The sequence below is a fragment of the Crocuta crocuta genome, unplaced genomic scaffold (assembly GCF_008692635.1).
Source record: "Crocuta crocuta isolate KB4526 unplaced genomic scaffold, BGI_CrCroc_1.0 scaffold50, whole genome shotgun sequence".
NCBI classification, from domain to species: Eukaryota; Metazoa; Chordata; class Mammalia; order Carnivora; family Hyaenidae; genus Crocuta; species Crocuta crocuta.
This window is the reverse complement of record NW_027527428.1, coordinates 2339002-2355418: the sequence shown is the minus strand read 5'-3', so window position 1 is coordinate 2355418 and position 16417 is coordinate 2339002. Positions and strand designations below refer to the sequence as shown.

Below are 16417 nucleotides of genomic sequence, written 5' to 3'. Positions count from 1 at the left end.
CCATGCCTCGGCCCTGCCCCCGCCGCCCTCCCCCGCGGGGGGCATTTCCCCGTGCCCCCTGCCCTCCCCGTCCAAGTCAAGCGCCATGAACGACCAGTACCACCGGGCAGCCCGGGATGGCTACCTAGAGCTCCTCAAAGAGGCCACCAGGAAGGAGCTGAACGCCCCCGACGAGGATGGCATGACTCCCACCCTTTGGGCTGCCCACCATGGCAACCTGGAGTCGCTGCGCCTCATCGTGAGCAGAGGGTGAGTACCCACTCTGGCCCTGCCTCAGCCCGGTGGTGGAGGGGGAAGAGGGTCCTAGGCCCCCTCCCGGACCCTGAGACGCACTCCCCAAGACTCCAAGGGAACTTCCCCCCACTCCTCTGAGCCACCCTCTTCCCTACTGAGCCTAAGGTGGAAGCTTGGAGCCTCACAGTGGTGGGAGGGGGACACAACTTGAGGCATGTGACACTGGTGACCTGGATGTGGGGCCAGGAGGGGAGGGTCTGGGATTTGGGGGCCCATGATTGTGGGAGGGGCTGCAGAGTGAGGGGAAGGTGGGAGAGATCTCCTGGGTTGAGTGGCACCTGGAAGCAAGCGTGGGGATGGGAGAGAAGAGGCAGAAGTGGTGCCAGGCAGGCTCCTTACTACCCACTTGGGGTCCAAAGGGCTCCCCCAGCCAATACTGCATCTCCCTCCAGGCCCGGGCTCGCACAGCTCTCTCCCAGCTCGTTCTCGGGATTTATGGGCACTATCCACAGCACCAAATGTCACCCGGCGCAGCCACCTCATTAACTCCCTCTGTGCCCCTCCCCCTTAACAGGCTCCCTCTCCCTCCCATAGGAGTTGTTTGGGGGGAAGAGCAGGCATAGAGTCCAGGCATAAGAGCCAGGGAAGGGCCCCGAAGGTATCCGAATTAAGGAATTCGGGGTCTGGGGCTGCTGATGCGGGCTTCCCAGGGCTGAATGACACTGTGGACAACTTGCCCAGTGTCAGCAGTTTTATACAGAGAGGTCGCCTGGTTGATCTGGACACCTAGGCAGCCTGGTCAGGGAAAAGGAGGGGAAGACGTGCCCCGGCAGGGTTACTATGAACGTCTCAGGCCCTGGGAAATCACGGTGGAGGGAAAGGGGCCCAGCTGGCCCCCATGCCTGATGCTGGCCTGTGGCCTGAACATGTGATGGGCGTGGGGGGGTGGCTGGGGAGCCCCCTTGCCCTCCCTCTGAGGCTGCTCCTCAGGCCGGCAGCAGGTGGGAGCAGCCCCTGAGACCATGCAGCTGAGCCACGTTCCAGGAGGCCAAGGCTGGCCCCTTCTCACACCAAGACAGTACCCAGTGATCTTGCCATCCTGCTCCCCACATCAGAGAGGTCCGTGGGGAAAATGGTGCCTTCCTGGTGCCCCAGGTCCCCCAACTCCTACAAACAGCAAGGGTTGGTGTTGGACGAGGCGTGGGCCAGATGCCAAGCAGCTCCTTGCCACATTGTTCTGCAGGACTTGGCACCAGTGGGGGAAGCGTGGAGGGGGTTGCGGAGGGAGCTGTTGAGACAAGGGGGTGATTCTTCCTCCAGCCTTGCGGGGTGGCCTCGTGGCCTCATTAGTGTGAGGCAGGGGTGCTGAGCTAGGCCCCTATGGGAGGGGAGAGCTTGGAGAAGCCAGCTGGGGCATGCCCAAAGGGGCACCGTCTGGTTGTGGAGGGTGTTGGAAGGTGCTGGGTGGGTCCCCTGGGCATACCCAAGCCGGCCTGCCCGATAGGGCTCCCAAAGATGGGGCAGCCCCCGGGAAGGAAGGGCTGCTGGGCCCAGGTCGCAGACTCGCCGCCTCCTCCTCTTCATCCTGGCTGCCCCCACACTCCCCTCTCAGCCCAGGCCAAGTCCCGACACCTGCTCTCACACGCAGCCATGCCAGGCCTGGCCCTGCTCCCTGCAGACTGACACACAGGTACACGCTGGCACACACACTCACCCAAGGCTCTGGCTCAGCACCCATCACCCTCTCCTCCTCTTTTGTGGGCACCCCTGCACCCTCAGCCACACTCCACGCCTGCCTAGAGACCCAGACTCGCCCCGGGCCCACCACCTCTCTGGGCCAGCTCCCCACTGGGCTCCATGAATAATTCACTCCTTTCTCTCTGGGCATCAAATATTTATCCCCAGAGATTCCCAGCCATCAGTGCTCTTGGGGAAGGCCCCGCCCCAGCCCCGCCTTTTCTGTCGCCNGAGTCTGGGGCCTTTTTTTTTTTTTTCCTTCTGGGCTCTGTCTAGGCCTGTCTGGTGTCTCCTGAGCCAGAGGACACCTCGGGCCCCCATGTCCCTCTGGTGTGTCCGAGGGGCAGCCCACACGGGCCAGGAGCTGCCTACACCAGCAGCCAGGGCCACCTGCCTGCCTGAAATTGTGTTTGGTTCCTCACCCTTCCTCGCGTGTCCTCCCTGCAGGGGTGACCCAGACAAGTGTGACATCTGGGGCAACACGCCCCTGCACCTGGCAGCCTCCAATGGCCACCTGCACTGCCTGTCCTTCCTGGTGTCCTTCGGGGCCAACATCTGGTGCCTGGACAACGACTACCACACGCCGCTGGACATGGCCGCCATGAAGGGCCACATGGAGTGCGTGCGCTACCTGGACTCCATCGCGGCCAAGCAGAGCAGCCTCAACCCCAAGCTGGTGGGCAAGCTGAAGGACAAGGCCTTCCGCGAGGCGGAGCGGCGCATCCGCGAGTGCGCCAAGATGCAGCGCAAGCACCACGAGCGCATGGAGCGGCGCTACCGCCGCGAGCTGGCCGAGCGGTCGGACACCCTCAGCTTCTCCAGCCTCACGTCCAGCACCCTGAGCCGCCGGCTGCAGCACCTGGCGCTGGGCAGCCACCTGCCCTACTCGCAGGCCACGCTGCACGGCACCGCCAGGGGCAAGGCCAAGATCCAACGGAAGCTGGAGCGGCGCAAGCAGGGCGGCGAGGGCACCTTCAAGATCTCCGAGGACGGCCGCAAGAGCGTGCGCTCGCTCTCGGGCCTGCAGCTGGGCAGCGACGTGATGTTCGTGCGCCAGGGCACCTACGCCAACCCCAAGGAGTGGGGCCACTCCCCGCTCCGGGACATGTTCCTCTCGGACGAGGACAGCGTCTCCCGTGCCACGCTGGCGGCCGAGCCTGCCCACTCGGAGGTCAGCACCGACTCAGGCCACGACTCCCTGTTTACGCGGCCCGGCCTGGGCACCATGGTGTTCCGCAGGAACTACCTGAGCAGTGGGCTGCACGGGCTGGGCCGCGAGGACGCGGTGCTGGACGGCGGAGGCGCGCCGCGAGGCCGGCTGCAGAGCTCCCCCAGCCTGGACGATGACAGCCTGGGCAGTGCCAACAGCCTGCAGGACCGCAGTTGCGGGGAGGAGCTGCCCTGGGACGAGCTGGACCTGGGCCTGGATGAGGACCTGGAGCCCGAGACGAGCCCACTGGACACCTTCCTGGCCTCTCTGCACATGGAGGACTTCTCCTCCCTCCTGCGGCAGGAGAAGATTGACCTCGAGGCACTGATGCTGTGCTCTGACCTTGACCTCCGCAGCATCAGCGTCCCCCTGGGGCCCCGCAAGAAGCTTCTGGGGGCCGTGAGGAGGAGGAGGCAGGCGCTGGAACGCCCACCGGCTCTGGAGGACACAGAGCTGTGAGTGTCCTGGGCTGTGGGGGATGGGAAAAGGGGTCAGAAGGCCTTGTGGGTGGGATCTGCCTTTTCAGGAATGTGGAGGCGAGTTAATACCATATTTCACCAAACCCAAGTCCCGTATCAATTACAAGAGGTTCCGCTTAATTTGTTTACCCCCAATTCTGAGCAAGAAGCTTCAAGTTTCATGACAACAGGAGACCTTATCACAGCTAATGTAAAACGTAAAATGCACCTTGACTTTGGAGATAATCAAAACGCCCCCAAATGGGTGTCTTAGTACGGATGAGATACAGTAGTCGTAGCAGGCACAGCTGGGATGTTGTCACAGCTGGGATGTTTTGAGCCCTTCCATCTACTGGGTGCTGAAGATACCCCTGCACATGTCTTCTTTGAGTCTTTCCCAGCTCCTGTGTGCAGGGGCTATATCATCCCCATTTTCCAGGGGAGCAAATGGAGGCTCAGAGGGTTTGAGCAGCTCAGCCCAAGGGCCTGCTGCTGCTTGGTGCAGAGCTGGGCTTGATCCCTGGTCTGTGTGGCTCTAGAGCCTGGGGACTAGGTGACTTCCATGGGAGGAGAGTTGTCACGTTCAAAAGCTGTCAGGGAGAGTTCAGGTCTGCTACCACGCTTGTGGCCGTCCCTGCCCCCACCCCCTTCTCAGGGCATCCCCCAAGCCCAGCAAATGCTGCTGCCCCCTTTTGGTGTCTGTGGCTTTTACCCTGCATGGCTGGACAGGGGTGGGTGTGGGGAGGCAGCCTGGTTTAGAGTTTAGGGGATGGGGAGGCGAGGCTAGTGTCCCCTCCCTGACGATCGGCCTGACAGGAGAGGGTAGTCGTCCAAATAGTTGGTCTTAGTTTAAAACGCTGTCTTGAAAGGCCTTACCTGAAGTCCGTTTCTGTGTCTTTCTCTACAGATAACAGGGGGCTCCTCTCTCCAGACCAAAATGAATTGCAAGTTGCCACAACCCACCGTGAGGACACGAAGTCCTCGCAGTCGCCAGCCCTGAAGCCCCTGGCCCCTCCCCAGGAGCAAAGACTGTGTGGGTTGTCTCCCTTGAAAGCCTGTCCACACTCCACAACGCAGGTGTAGCCTGGAGGTACCAGCAAGGGATCTGGGAGCCCTCAAGCCACTCCCATCCGAATGGCCCTAAAGGACATGTGGATTCCTGGGAGGCCAGCCCCAGAGGAAGGGCAGGGGACCCCCTGGGCCCCAGGCAATAGATGACATGCCCATTAGAGCTGGATGGGAGTGTGTGTGTGGAGGGGACATGGCCTGTCCCAGGGGCCACCGTCTCCCCCCACCCCTCCTCCGAGGTCCTGTTGCGTTCAGGCTGGAGACTTACTCACTTCTTACATTTTTGTGAAGGGAGGAGTTTGGGCTGGCTCCCTCCCCTGCCCCCATGCACGGTAGAGAGGAGGTTCCTGGCTCGACTCTTCAGCCAAATGCCCTGACTTTGGTCCCCACTCCTGCCCCGAGCCAGCCCCCTCTCCTTCACCTACTGGCCACGCCTGGGGAGTTGGAGCTCCAGGCTGGCATGAAGTAGGGGTGACTGGCACCCTCACCAGCTCCCCTGGTGGTGGGGACCGGCCTGACTCTGCCCGCCTCACCCTGCCTCCAGCCTGGTCCCCCTCCAGGGACCCCAGAGAGTCGGGGCAATAGATGCAAGGTGCTAGAGCAACAATCTGCAGTATTATGGCCCTCAGGCATGGCGGGCGTGCCCTGGGCTGGAGGAAGGCATCTGCCAGCCACCTCAGCTGGGTGTCTAGCCTAGTATGGGCGAGTCCTGCAACATGGAAGAGCCAGAGGATGTGGATAAGCTAAGCTGCTGACTGTCCCCAGGTCCCCAGGGCCCTGCGCCTGTGTGTCTGTGCTGGGGGTTGGTTGGTAGATTTCCCTCCAGGTCTGGAGGCGGCAGGTGGCTGCGAGGTTCTGCATAGGCAGAGGTCAGCACGTGTCCCTGCTCCGTGATGGCGGTGAGACCAGGTGGGAGGCCAGCCCCAGAGGGTCCTCGGACACGTGTCCTGAGGCATGTGTCCTCAGTTTTCCAGTTATCCGCAGACTGAGGTCACAGACGTGGGAGAGTTACTCAGGGGCCCCCTCACCCTCTGTCAGCGGTAGACCCGCATCCCTGACCCTCAGCTTAGGAAGCAGCTCCCGCCGGGGAGCACCGCCACAGCCCCCATCTCTTTCCTGGGCCCCCTTGGCCGGGCCAGGAGGTGAGGGAACCCCCAGAGAATGCCACAGGCCTCCCTCTGGGACGCCTGTGTCTGTGCCGGTGGGGGGGGAGGCATAGTGGAGGTGGTTTCCGTTCCTACAGAGAGGGCTTGGTGGCCTGTCGCTGCCACCCAGAGCCCACGCCAGTCCTTTGCCCTGTTGTCAGGGCCTGGGCCTGGGGCCGCCCCCAAGTGCCGACTCGACTTTCTCAGAGCCCCAGGTGCCGCCCTTTCTCTCCTGTTCCCTGTCTGTGTCCTGCCTCGGCCTCCTCCCCGTTCCCCCAGTGGCGGGTGGGGCAGGCTCTGGGATTACCACTGCCGTACAAAGTACCCCTCCTGCGGGCTCATTATAACTTTTGTAGAGAATGTTCTGTATCCTTGTCACACCTGTGTCTCCTTCTTTAACCACTGGGGGGTGGGCGAGGGGCCTGGTTCTTGCGGGACCCCTGGAGGCGGTCGAGGGATGGAGGGTTGGGCATGCCCCACCCCCATGCATCCCTGCAGGGCCTTCTCTCATCCCTGGGCCTTCACCCTGCTCTCTCTGGGCCCCGAATCTGGAGCTGAGGGAGAGGGTCCAGAAGAACGGGGACGGGAGAGCCGGAAGCTGAGTAAGGGGGATGGTCCAGGCTCCAGCTCTGTATCCGGGGCCTGTAGCTGCTGAGGGCAGCTTTCTCCCTCCCCACCGGGGCCTGCCTGGCCTTCTCCAGACATGGGCAGAGGCTGTACCCAAGGAGGCCGCCACCCATTATCAGGCCCCATAAGCCCTCATCTCAAGGCCCCAGCCCACCCTGGGAGGCCGCCAGTGCAGGGGTCCCCATTTCCCTCACCACCCCAGGCAGCTCCTGGGGCAGCCCTGTTTAGAGCCCTCCTTTCTCCCGAGGTAAGGCTTCCCCTTAAGTTGTAGGGTGATGGCCTCTGTTTGCTCAGTCAAGTCTGAGAAAGGGGCCTGGAATCATTTTATTTCATTCCCTAAGGATGCTGGGTCAAGTGCTTCTGCTAAAGGGAGTGAAAGACAGCGCTCTCCCTCTCTCATCACTCGGTCCAGAGGATGTCCCAGCGGGAAGGTTGCTTAGCAACCATCTGGGGTTCTAGGTGATCTCCATCCACTTTACAGATGGAAAAACTGAGACCTACCAAGGGGAAGATCCGGACCCAGAACACAAGCCTCCTGACTGCTGCCACACTTTCATGCCCCCCCTCCCACCCCGACCCCAGGCTGCTAAGGGGGGAGCGGGAGGTGGGATTCTCTCCTCCGATGCTCCACAGGGTTGTCCACCCTGCGACCCCTACTGGCCATCCTGGTCACTGCACCTACCTCAGGAAAGACGGGCCAGTCCTGCGCGGCTGTTCCCGGGAACGGACATGGGGGTGAGGACTGAGTAACAAGACAGCAGACGGGAACTTCAGCGTAGAGGCAGGGGCTAATCCGAAGCACTGGGGGCTGGGGTCTCCATGGGTCAGTGTGGCCCGAGGGTGGAAGCCTGAGGCAGAGGAGCAGGTGCAGCTGCAGGAAGTCTGAGGGGACTTCAAACACAGCGAAGGGAAGAATTTTACGTGGTAGAGGTTCAGCCCTCTCGACCCATTCCCCTTAAAATTTAGATCGGGCTTAGGGAAATTCTGAAAGTTTAGAATAATCCATTGCTCTTAGCCTTCTGGGATTAGAATCTGTTAATAGTATGGACATTTTCCCTGGAAAAGTGCACACCGGGCAGATGGATGCTCACATACAATTTCGCTCCTAATTCCAGGCAGTTCCTGGAGCTCCGAGAGGCCCAGGGACCCCATGTTAAGACGCCTTAGTTAGACTGCTCTGAAGTCACATCATAAACAGGATTACTAATTCGATGGAGATGGGGGTGTCAGAATGAATCAGAGGCAGGAGGGGCCTCTGGGGATGTGGCACAATGTCATTTTACAAATGAGATAACTGAGGCCCAGAGGGCAAGGGCCTGGCAGTAGATACCAGAGCCGCCAAGTGGGCAAAATGGCACTAGGTCTCCTGATGCCCTTCCATGATGCCAGCTGCTTCCTGTCCCCATGTTAGACCAGTCCAGGACAGCACGACAGCCCTGTGCTCCCTCGCCTCTCTAAGACAAGCCTGGGTTGTCCAGAACGTCGCAGGACTCAGGAGACAGCCAGATCTGGGCAGCAAAGCTGGCACTGGCCCTTCCCAGCTGTGTGGCCTTGAGTAAGTTACCCAGCCTCTCTGGGTCTATTTCCTCAAATGAAATAGGTGCTTATAACTTATTATGCTCACAGCGTTAACCCCACAGATCATCAGGAGGGGAAAGGATCGTGCAGTGTTAACACACGAGAAAGCACTTAGCCCACTGCCTGGTATTCAGTACACGTCGGTTAGTAATGATCACAGTTATTGGTGGTTTTAGGCCCAGGAGGTACTCACTGCATCTGTGACCCCCTAACCAGGAGGTGAGTCCTAGGCCTTTCCAGGGGGCAGTTCTGAGTTCTTGAGCCCCATATGCCACCCCACCAGCGCCTGGACACAGCACAGAAGTCATACTGATCCAACCAGATGGGGGCGTTGATGACCCAGCCACTGGCTAAGGAATGGTCAGCTAGATAAGGATGGGCTAACCATCGGTGGGAGGGGCCCTTGGGGGGGCGGCTGGGTGGTTTAGTCGGTTAAGCGGCCGACNGATGGGCTAACCATCTGGTGGGAGGGGCCCTGGGGTATGGGGGTTGTTTCTGGGCTGCCCAAGGAGCTGGGCATTTTTTCTGGAGGGACAATCACAGCCCCATTGGCCTGGCCTCATTATGCACTTCCTGAACATTAGAGTTTATCACAAACTCTCCCCTATTCCTGTGAGGTAGGTAGGTGAGGAGGTTTTAGCCTCACTCCATAGATGAAGAGATTGGGCATCAGAGAGGTTTTGTGACATTCCTCAGGTCCCAGTAAATTAAGGAAAGTTCAGGCTCCCTGACCGGGTCCCTTCAGCCACCCCTGTCTCCAGAGATAAGCTTTCATGGTTTTTTTTTTTCCCCACTATTAATGTTGAGAATTTATAAGGTGTCAGGTGCTTATGTTAAGCACTTTATATATATTCAGTCCTCACACTAAAGCCACAACCCTATAAAACAAAGACTATATTATGATTATCATCCCCATTTTATGGGTGGGAAAACAGAGGGTCAGAGCAGGGATATGAACTGCCCAAGGTCACAGAGCTATTAGGTGGACAAACCAGGCCTCAGAGACAAAGTTCCATGGCATTGGGACCTGCATGCCTGACCATGGCATATTGCGTGCCCCCCCAACCCCCAAGCACTTTATCCTTTAGCGGGGTTGTCTTTGATGTTAGGTCCCCTTGACCCGGGCATGCCTGGTCCTGGGCAGATGCCAGACTCAGGCTGGCATGGATGCGGGATGCTGGCAACTTCAGTGGACCAAGCCCCTGGGCTGACCCACCTGCCCTGAGGGGCTGGGCTGAGAGAGGGCCAGTTGGGGTGTGGGGGTGCGGGTCCACGGGGCAAGATACTGGGGGTGTTTGGGAGGGCAAAAGCCAGCCCACATGGGGAAGCAAGGCTCCGAAGCATTTCATCGTGACCGGCGAGTTGGCCTGTCTCCCCTTCCTGTCTCCCTGTCTCTCCGTCTCTCTGCCCGTCTCTCCTTGTTAACACAGGGGGCTCCTGCTCAGTCTCTCCTCTGTCCCCTCTTTCTGTTGCCTCGTCTCTCTAGACCTCAACCTCCCTTGCTGTTGGTCACATAATAAGAAATGTGTATTTGGTAACTGCGCGCGGCTCCCGACACAGAGCTGCTGGATCCCCTGGAGGTGATAGAAGCATCTTTTGTTCGAATGAAGTGACTCTGGGTGGGCTCCCAGACAGCTTCAGGATGGGGGCCGGTCACCACGGCTAGTAGCTTGGGGCTTTCAGTGCCTCCCCATCCTTTGGGGAGGGGAGAGGGGCTGGAGATCGGGTTGATGATGGATCATGCCTTCATAACGAAACGTCTATAAGCAACCCTCCTAAACTATGGGGTTCAGAGAGCCTCTGAGTTGATGAATGCATCCATGTTCCGAGCGAGTAGTGTCCTTCAGCTCCATAGGGACAGAAGCTCTGCACTCAGGAGCCTTCTGGACCCTATGTATCTCCTCAACTGGCTGTTCGTATGGACCCATTATAACATACTTTACAACAAACCGAGAAATGTAAGTAAAGCTCTTTTCTCAGGTCTGTGAGCTGTTCTAGCAAATTATCAAAGCTCTGGGGCAGGTTCTGGGAACCCCCAAATTTGGAGCCACGTTAGGCAGAAGGGCAGGTAGCCCCGGGGACCCAGGCTGTCAGAAGGGAGGGGCTGAGTGGGGCCGAGCCCTGGGATCTGTGGAGTCTGACACTAACCCAACCTTCAGAATGCAATTAAATTACAGGGATGGTTGGTGCCCAGTGTTGGCAAATTGGTTGTTGGTGTGGGGAGAAACCCACATTTGGTGTCAGAAGTGCTGTGAGGAGAGGAGCAGATTTAGCGTCTTTCTCTCAGTCTGTCTTCCCCTCTGTTCAGGCTCCTTGCCCCCTCCCATCCCGGTCCTGACCCTTGTCTTGGGTTGAACCAGAGCCCTGGAGCCCAGCCTGCCCTTAATGGCCTCTCCTCTCCTCTCCTCATGCCACACCTCAAACTCAGCAGCCTGAGGCACCTCCAGGGATCCCGAAGTTTCCCCGGAACCCAGTGTTAAAACCACTGAAGTCATGCCTGAACTTCATGGGCAGCATAGCGACTGAAGACGTGGGTTCAAATCCCAGACCTGCCACGGAAAAGCAATGACCTTGGTCAAGTCACTTAACTGCTCTGTTTCTTCTTCCTTAATATGGACGTGAAGTGGCCTTCCTTAAAAATTTTTTTAAAGTTTATTGATTTAAGAGGGAGGGAGGGAGGGAGAGAGAGAGACAGAGATAGAGACAGAGACGCACACGCAAAAGCAGGAAAGGGGCAGAGAGAGAGGGAGGAAGAATCCCAAGCTGACAGCACAGAGCCTGATATGGGGCTCGAACTCTCACAAAACGTGAGATCATGACTTGAGCTGAAACCGAGAGTTGGACACTTAACCGACTGAGCCCCCCAGGCGCCCCTGTGAAGTGGCCTCCGTGATGGGGTTACTGTGTGAGACCCGTCTGGCACCCAGCGGGCGCACAGCATGGGTCTCTGACCTGATCTCACTTCCCATCGGCAGCGGTAGCAACACGTGTGGCCCAAACGTTTCTAGCGTGTTGGTCACATGCTCTCCAGTGCTGTTGTGATTCCTGGTTTTCAGATGAGAAAACCAAGGCGCAGAGATGTTTGTAAAACGTGCCCAAGCTCACAGTGCTGGAGGTGGCGGAGCTAGGCCTCCAACCCAGACAGGCTGGCTCCTAGCTGTGCCATGTCTCATCATGATGGTGAGCATTTATTGAGCACCCACTGTACGTCAGCACTTTACATCTGTGATGGCTATGGATTCACATGACCGCCTCATTTAATAATTACAGGGGGTCAATGAATCCATTTGACAGATGAGAAAACTGAGACGCAAGAACCCTAGGCTGTTGCGTGGCTCATACCGGGAGTAAGAGCACACACAGGGCCTGACTCCTTTCTGTCTGACTCTGCATAGCTGCAGCCTGGACCAGCCGCTTCCCGAGTTTCTATAGCTGAATGACTAAGTCTGATGGGGTTTAGAACCCGAGGTAGGGAAACTTCTGGCAAGTCCATTCAGAGCCACTAATGCCCGGTCTTTAACGATAGGCCGTTGGGGGCATGCCAGCACAGTGAGCCCTGGAAAGCTTTTAAAGCTATAAATCCCATTTTTACCCTCTCGCACTCTGGCTTCTTTATTCCATGGGCCCAGGTGGGTCTGCATGGGCATTTTGGGGGCTGTGGGACCCCCTCCCTGCTCTGGATATGCACACTCTTTTCCTCACAGCCTTGTCTCTTCAAGTGGGCAAGGGCAGGAAGGCTTTCTTTACTAGCCCCACTTCCCAGATGGGGCAACTGAGGTTCAGGAGAGCCAATGACCTGCTAGGAAGTGCCTAAACCAGGGTGTCAATTCTGGCACATTTGCACTGCCACTTGCTGCCAGCGGCCTTCTCAGAGCATAAATCTAGCACTTTCACGTACCAGGCACGGCAAGCCCTTGAGCTCGGTATTATTGCCCACCTCACGGGTAAGGAAACCACGACTCAGGTAGATTATGTCATTTTTCCATAAAGCACAAGCATCAGGGCCGTGGGATTCGAACTCCAAACCCTGGCTCTTTCTACCTCGTTCACTGAGCCACTTCCCCAAACTCTCACCAGGCCCAAGGGCGGCTCACGGGCTCCCCAAGTCCGAACAGCCCCTCACTCGGCAGGACTTGGGGAGGGGGGAGGGGGGACAGGCCGGACTCACTGTCTCCCCCTCTTCCTCCATTCCCGTTTACCTCACTCCTGCTCAGCTTCTGATCTACTCCTGACTCCTTTCCACTGTGTGCACCTGTATGTGTGCGCGCGTGTGCGTATGTGTGGGTAATGGGCGTGAGGACCCGGACGTGGGTCTGTGCAAGCACAGGGTGGGTGCAGCGGACCCAGCGCTCTCCCGGGAGCTGAGTGCTTGCGTGTCCCTGTGACCTTGCTCATTAATCTTTGTTTCAGGGCCTCCGAGTTTCCCAGAAGAGGGGTGTATGCACGTGTGTGTGCACGTGTGCGCACGTGCCTGCGTACACATGCACAGAGGGCTCCACGACTTTGTCTACGGTCTATATTTAGACTCCTCCCACTAGTATTTTAGGGTCCCTGCTCCTTTAGCCACTCACAGCACCTGTCCTCACCCCGTCCCTTGCCCTGAATTGAGGGTTCCCACCAAACTTTCTCCAAACTCTCTCTGGGTGACTGGTTTGTTGGGGGTCAGAACCCCAGGGGGGAGGGTGAGCAGCAGGAGGAGAAAGACCAATGACCCAGAAGGAAAGGGATGGGGTAGAGGCAAATCTACCTTTCTGGGCAGCTCGGGACCTGGGTGGGCAGCCTCGTCTGAGCCGGGGTGTCCCATTGGGATGCAGAGCTCTCTGCCCTTGCTGGGAAGGCTAATCTGCTTTTTCAAGCTCCATCTGTGCGTGGAGCTAATCAACCCCCCTGTTCTACAACATCTATCCTCAGCCTGTTGTGAGGACACACTATACGAAGCGCTTAGCTCAGGTCTTGAGGACCAGCCCAGGGGACCTGGTAGATAGGAATCGGGGGACGGGGAGGGCTCCAAGCCTGGGCTGGAGGCACCGAGAACCCACATGCCAGGTGGTCCCAAACTCCCTCTTCCACGGTCCCCCACCTTCTGTGCAGCCTGCTCAGGACCGTAGAACAGAAGTGGGAGAGAGCATCATGGCCCCGAGCGCCGGCCCGCCTCTGTGCACACACACGGGAAACACAGGTAAGAAGAATGAAACGGAGTGAGAATGGTCAGGCGCCTTTCTCGCTGGAAATGGAAACCATTTTTTGTATCGTTAGCGACACCAATATATGTTAGATTTAAATCATACCAATATTCAGCATAACAATAATGTTATAATTGCTGTAGCACAAGGAATGGCTTACTGATGCCATCTACTGGGGGCGTTGGCCCGTGGATATCCACAGTACGGAAGCGATCTTGTTACTCACTCCAGCGACCCAGTAAACTAGGTAGTAGCCCCCTCCTCCACTCCAAATCACCTTGTCAGAGACCTGAGGCTCAGAGAGGTCAAGCAACTCACCTAAGGTCACACAGCAAGAACGAAGTGGGTGTGTCTGAGTCCAGAGCCCAGCTCTAGACTTTGTTCTGTCACCTCCACACTGCAAGAATCGTGGCCTTCATTCCCCTTCCAGCCCTGGCACTCCCCCACCAGGTCCAACACACACCCTTCAGGCTAATCTATGCCCCAAAGTCACTCGCACACCCTGGACTGTGGTGTTGACCTGACACAGTGGGAGGGACCAAGGGATCCTCGGGAAACCTCCCCGGTCGGGAGTCTGGGTTGCTAACAATTCCAGCCTTGGGTTTTCAAGGACCTAGCTTGCTCTAGAACTTGGCAAGCTGGCCTGGGTCTCCGTGTCCTTTCCCTCCAGGTGGGGACTGGCTGACACTAGCTTGAGGCCGTCCCCCTTTCCCTCACCCGTCTCACTCCCTGGCCTGCCCCTCTGGGCCGTCACCAACCTGGCTTCGTCCCTGCAGAGCGGCGGGTGTCCTAGAAGGTGGGATGCACAGCACAGGCAGCTGTGGCGGGCCAGGGCTAGTGTCCTTGGAGGTGAGGCTCACGCTGGCAGTTCGTCGATGGGGTCCTGCCCTCTGGAGCCAAGGAAGCCGGGATGCGGTCCCGCTCTCAGCTGATCAAGATCTGAGCTCCGGGCCCGGCCACTTCTTCTCCAGAGTGCTCGGCCCCACCCCTGTGAATAATGCCGCTTGCCTCCCGGAGCTGAGCCTTACTGGGCTTTGATGATTTGGTGGCGAGCTAGAATGGGTGGAAGACAAGGAAGGCTTACAGACCCAGCCACCCAGGCCTGGGGCCTAGAAATGGGTGCATTGCTGGTGCGAGGTGCCATTCTAATCCACCCCATGTCCCCCCCAGCCTCCCAGTACCCACCTTCCAGGTCTCCAAACCGATCTGACTCTCATGATCCCCTTCCAGGCCCTGGGGCTGGGGCAAGGCTCCTTCCCACCCCACCCCAACCACAATGATAATTAACCCCAATGAACCCCAGCAAATAAATATGTGAGTTGCAGAAGGGAGGAATCACAGCTGCCCCCCGGGTGGGGAACTCCAGAGGTCCCAGGAAGGCCAAACCCAGCACCTTCTAACACCATCCCTACACACACACACACACACACACACACACACACCCCAGTTTTGCCTGAGTAGGTCCACGGGCCTGGGAGGAGGGCTCGCCATCTCAAGTTAGGACCAGTGTCATTTGTAAGTTTATTTATTTATTTTGAGAGAGAGAGATAGAGGGAGAGCACAAGCAGTGGAGGAGCAGAGAAAGAGAGAGAATCCCAGCAAGCTCCACGCTGTCAGTACAGAGCCCACTGCGGAGCTCAAACCCGTGAACCAGGAGATCGTGACTTGAGCCAAAATCAAGAGTCAGACACTCAACCGACTGAGCCACTCAGGTGCCCCTGTCATCTAATTTTTTTTTTAACTTTTATCTCCTCCTTCCTTTCTCCTGTTTTCCTACTCTTTCTACTCAACTATCCATTCATTTATTCAACCAATGTTTACTGAACACCTACTATGTGCCACACACTGTGTGAGACCCCAGGGAACGGGTGTTGTCCAGAGAACAGGATGGACCATGTACGCACCAAGCCCTGCCCCTTCTCCTCCGGGCAGCCTGTTTTGACACACACTCGTGTCCATCAGCTGGTCAACATCAGCTGGGCATGATGAGTGTGTGAGCATGTGTTGGGTAGCAGGTTGGAGGTTAGGGAGGAAGCTAGGGAAACGTAAGGAAGGTGTGTGTGTGTGGGGGGGTCCGTGCCCTCAGGAAGCTCCCAGTGCATCCGCCATGGGCAGAGACTGCTGTCCGGGCATTTATATGACCCTCTGAGCTGGGCACAGGAAGGCTGTGACCTCGAGTCGGCCTGTGGTGAGGTTGGGGGCGTGTGTCCGGGTTCTGGCCCGTGGGATGAGGACAGAAGTGACGCATACCACTTCCAGACCTGGGGCTAACATTGTCTTTCCATATTTTCTCTTCCGCCCCCCTAGACATCAGTATGGCCCACGTTGGAGGTGGAGGCATCACAAGACAGAAAGAACCTGAGCCCCTGAGTCACCACTTGGGGCAGGGTCAGCTGACCCATACTGGACAGTGATGCGAGCAAGAAACAAACCTGTGTTGCTTTTACCACTGAGATGTTTGGGGTTGATTGTTACACGGCTGGTGTTACTTATCCTGACTAATGCAGGCAGATGACACAGACCTGGGAACGTGCTGACTCTTACGATTAGGTCACAGTGCACGAGACGGATCACCGACGGGCAGGGCATGATAACTGGTGTCTAATGCCAGTGGGGAGGTGATGCGGTCAGAGGAAGGGAGAGACNGTTAACCGACTAAGCCACCCAGGCGCCCCTCTCTTTTTTTTTAAATACTTATTTATTTTCAAGAGACAGAGAGAGATAGAGATAGAGAGAGAGAGAGAGAGAGCAAGCGAGGGAGGGGCAGAGAGAGAGGGAGACAGAATCCGAAGCAGGCTCCAGGCTGGCTTTGAGCAAGCTGTCAGCACAGAGCCCGACGCGGGGCTCGAACCCACGAACCTCGAGATCATGACCTGAGCCGAAGTCAGATGCTCAACCGTCTGAATCACTCAGGTGCCCCTGAGTTTTATCTCTTAAAAAAACAACAACCCTCTTATCAGTTAGAAACATAAAGCAAATGTTTTAATTAAAATAGAACACACAGAGGCACCTGGGTGGCTCAATAGGTTAAGCGTCCGACTTCAGCTCAGGTCGTGATCTCACAGTTTGTGGGTTTGAGCCCCGCGTCGGCCTCTGTGCTGACGGCTCAGAGCCTGGAGCCTGCTTCAGATTCTGTGTCTCCCTCTCTCTCTGCCCCTCCCCTGTTTGTGCTATCTC

General features: G+C 57.7%; 2 protein-coding genes across 2 annotated transcripts in view; both read left to right on the top strand.

Moving 5' to 3' along the window:
* The first annotated feature begins 85 nt into the window (after positions 1–85).
* On the top strand, positions 86–3640 carry USH1G (USH1 protein network component sans). The gene is made up of 2 exons (XM_077756794.1): positions 86–249; positions 2419–3640. Exons 1-2 carry the CDS (start codon positions 86–88, stop codon positions 3638–3640), a joined length of 1386 nt encoding a protein of 461 aa, XP_077612920.1.
* Positions 3641–5600: 1960 nt separating this feature from the next.
* FADS6 (fatty acid desaturase 6) overlaps positions 5601–16417 on the top strand; it is a 33345-nt gene continuing 22528 nt past the window's right edge. The window contains exons 1-4 of the mRNA XM_077756078.1: positions 5601–5606; positions 5773–5849; positions 6351–6454; positions 7113–7214. Of these exons, the coding sequence (XP_077612204.1) occupies positions 5601–5606; positions 5773–5849; positions 6351–6454; positions 7113–7214 (289 nt within the window). The remainder of the gene's footprint in view (positions 5607–5772; positions 5850–6350; positions 6455–7112; positions 7215–16417) is intronic.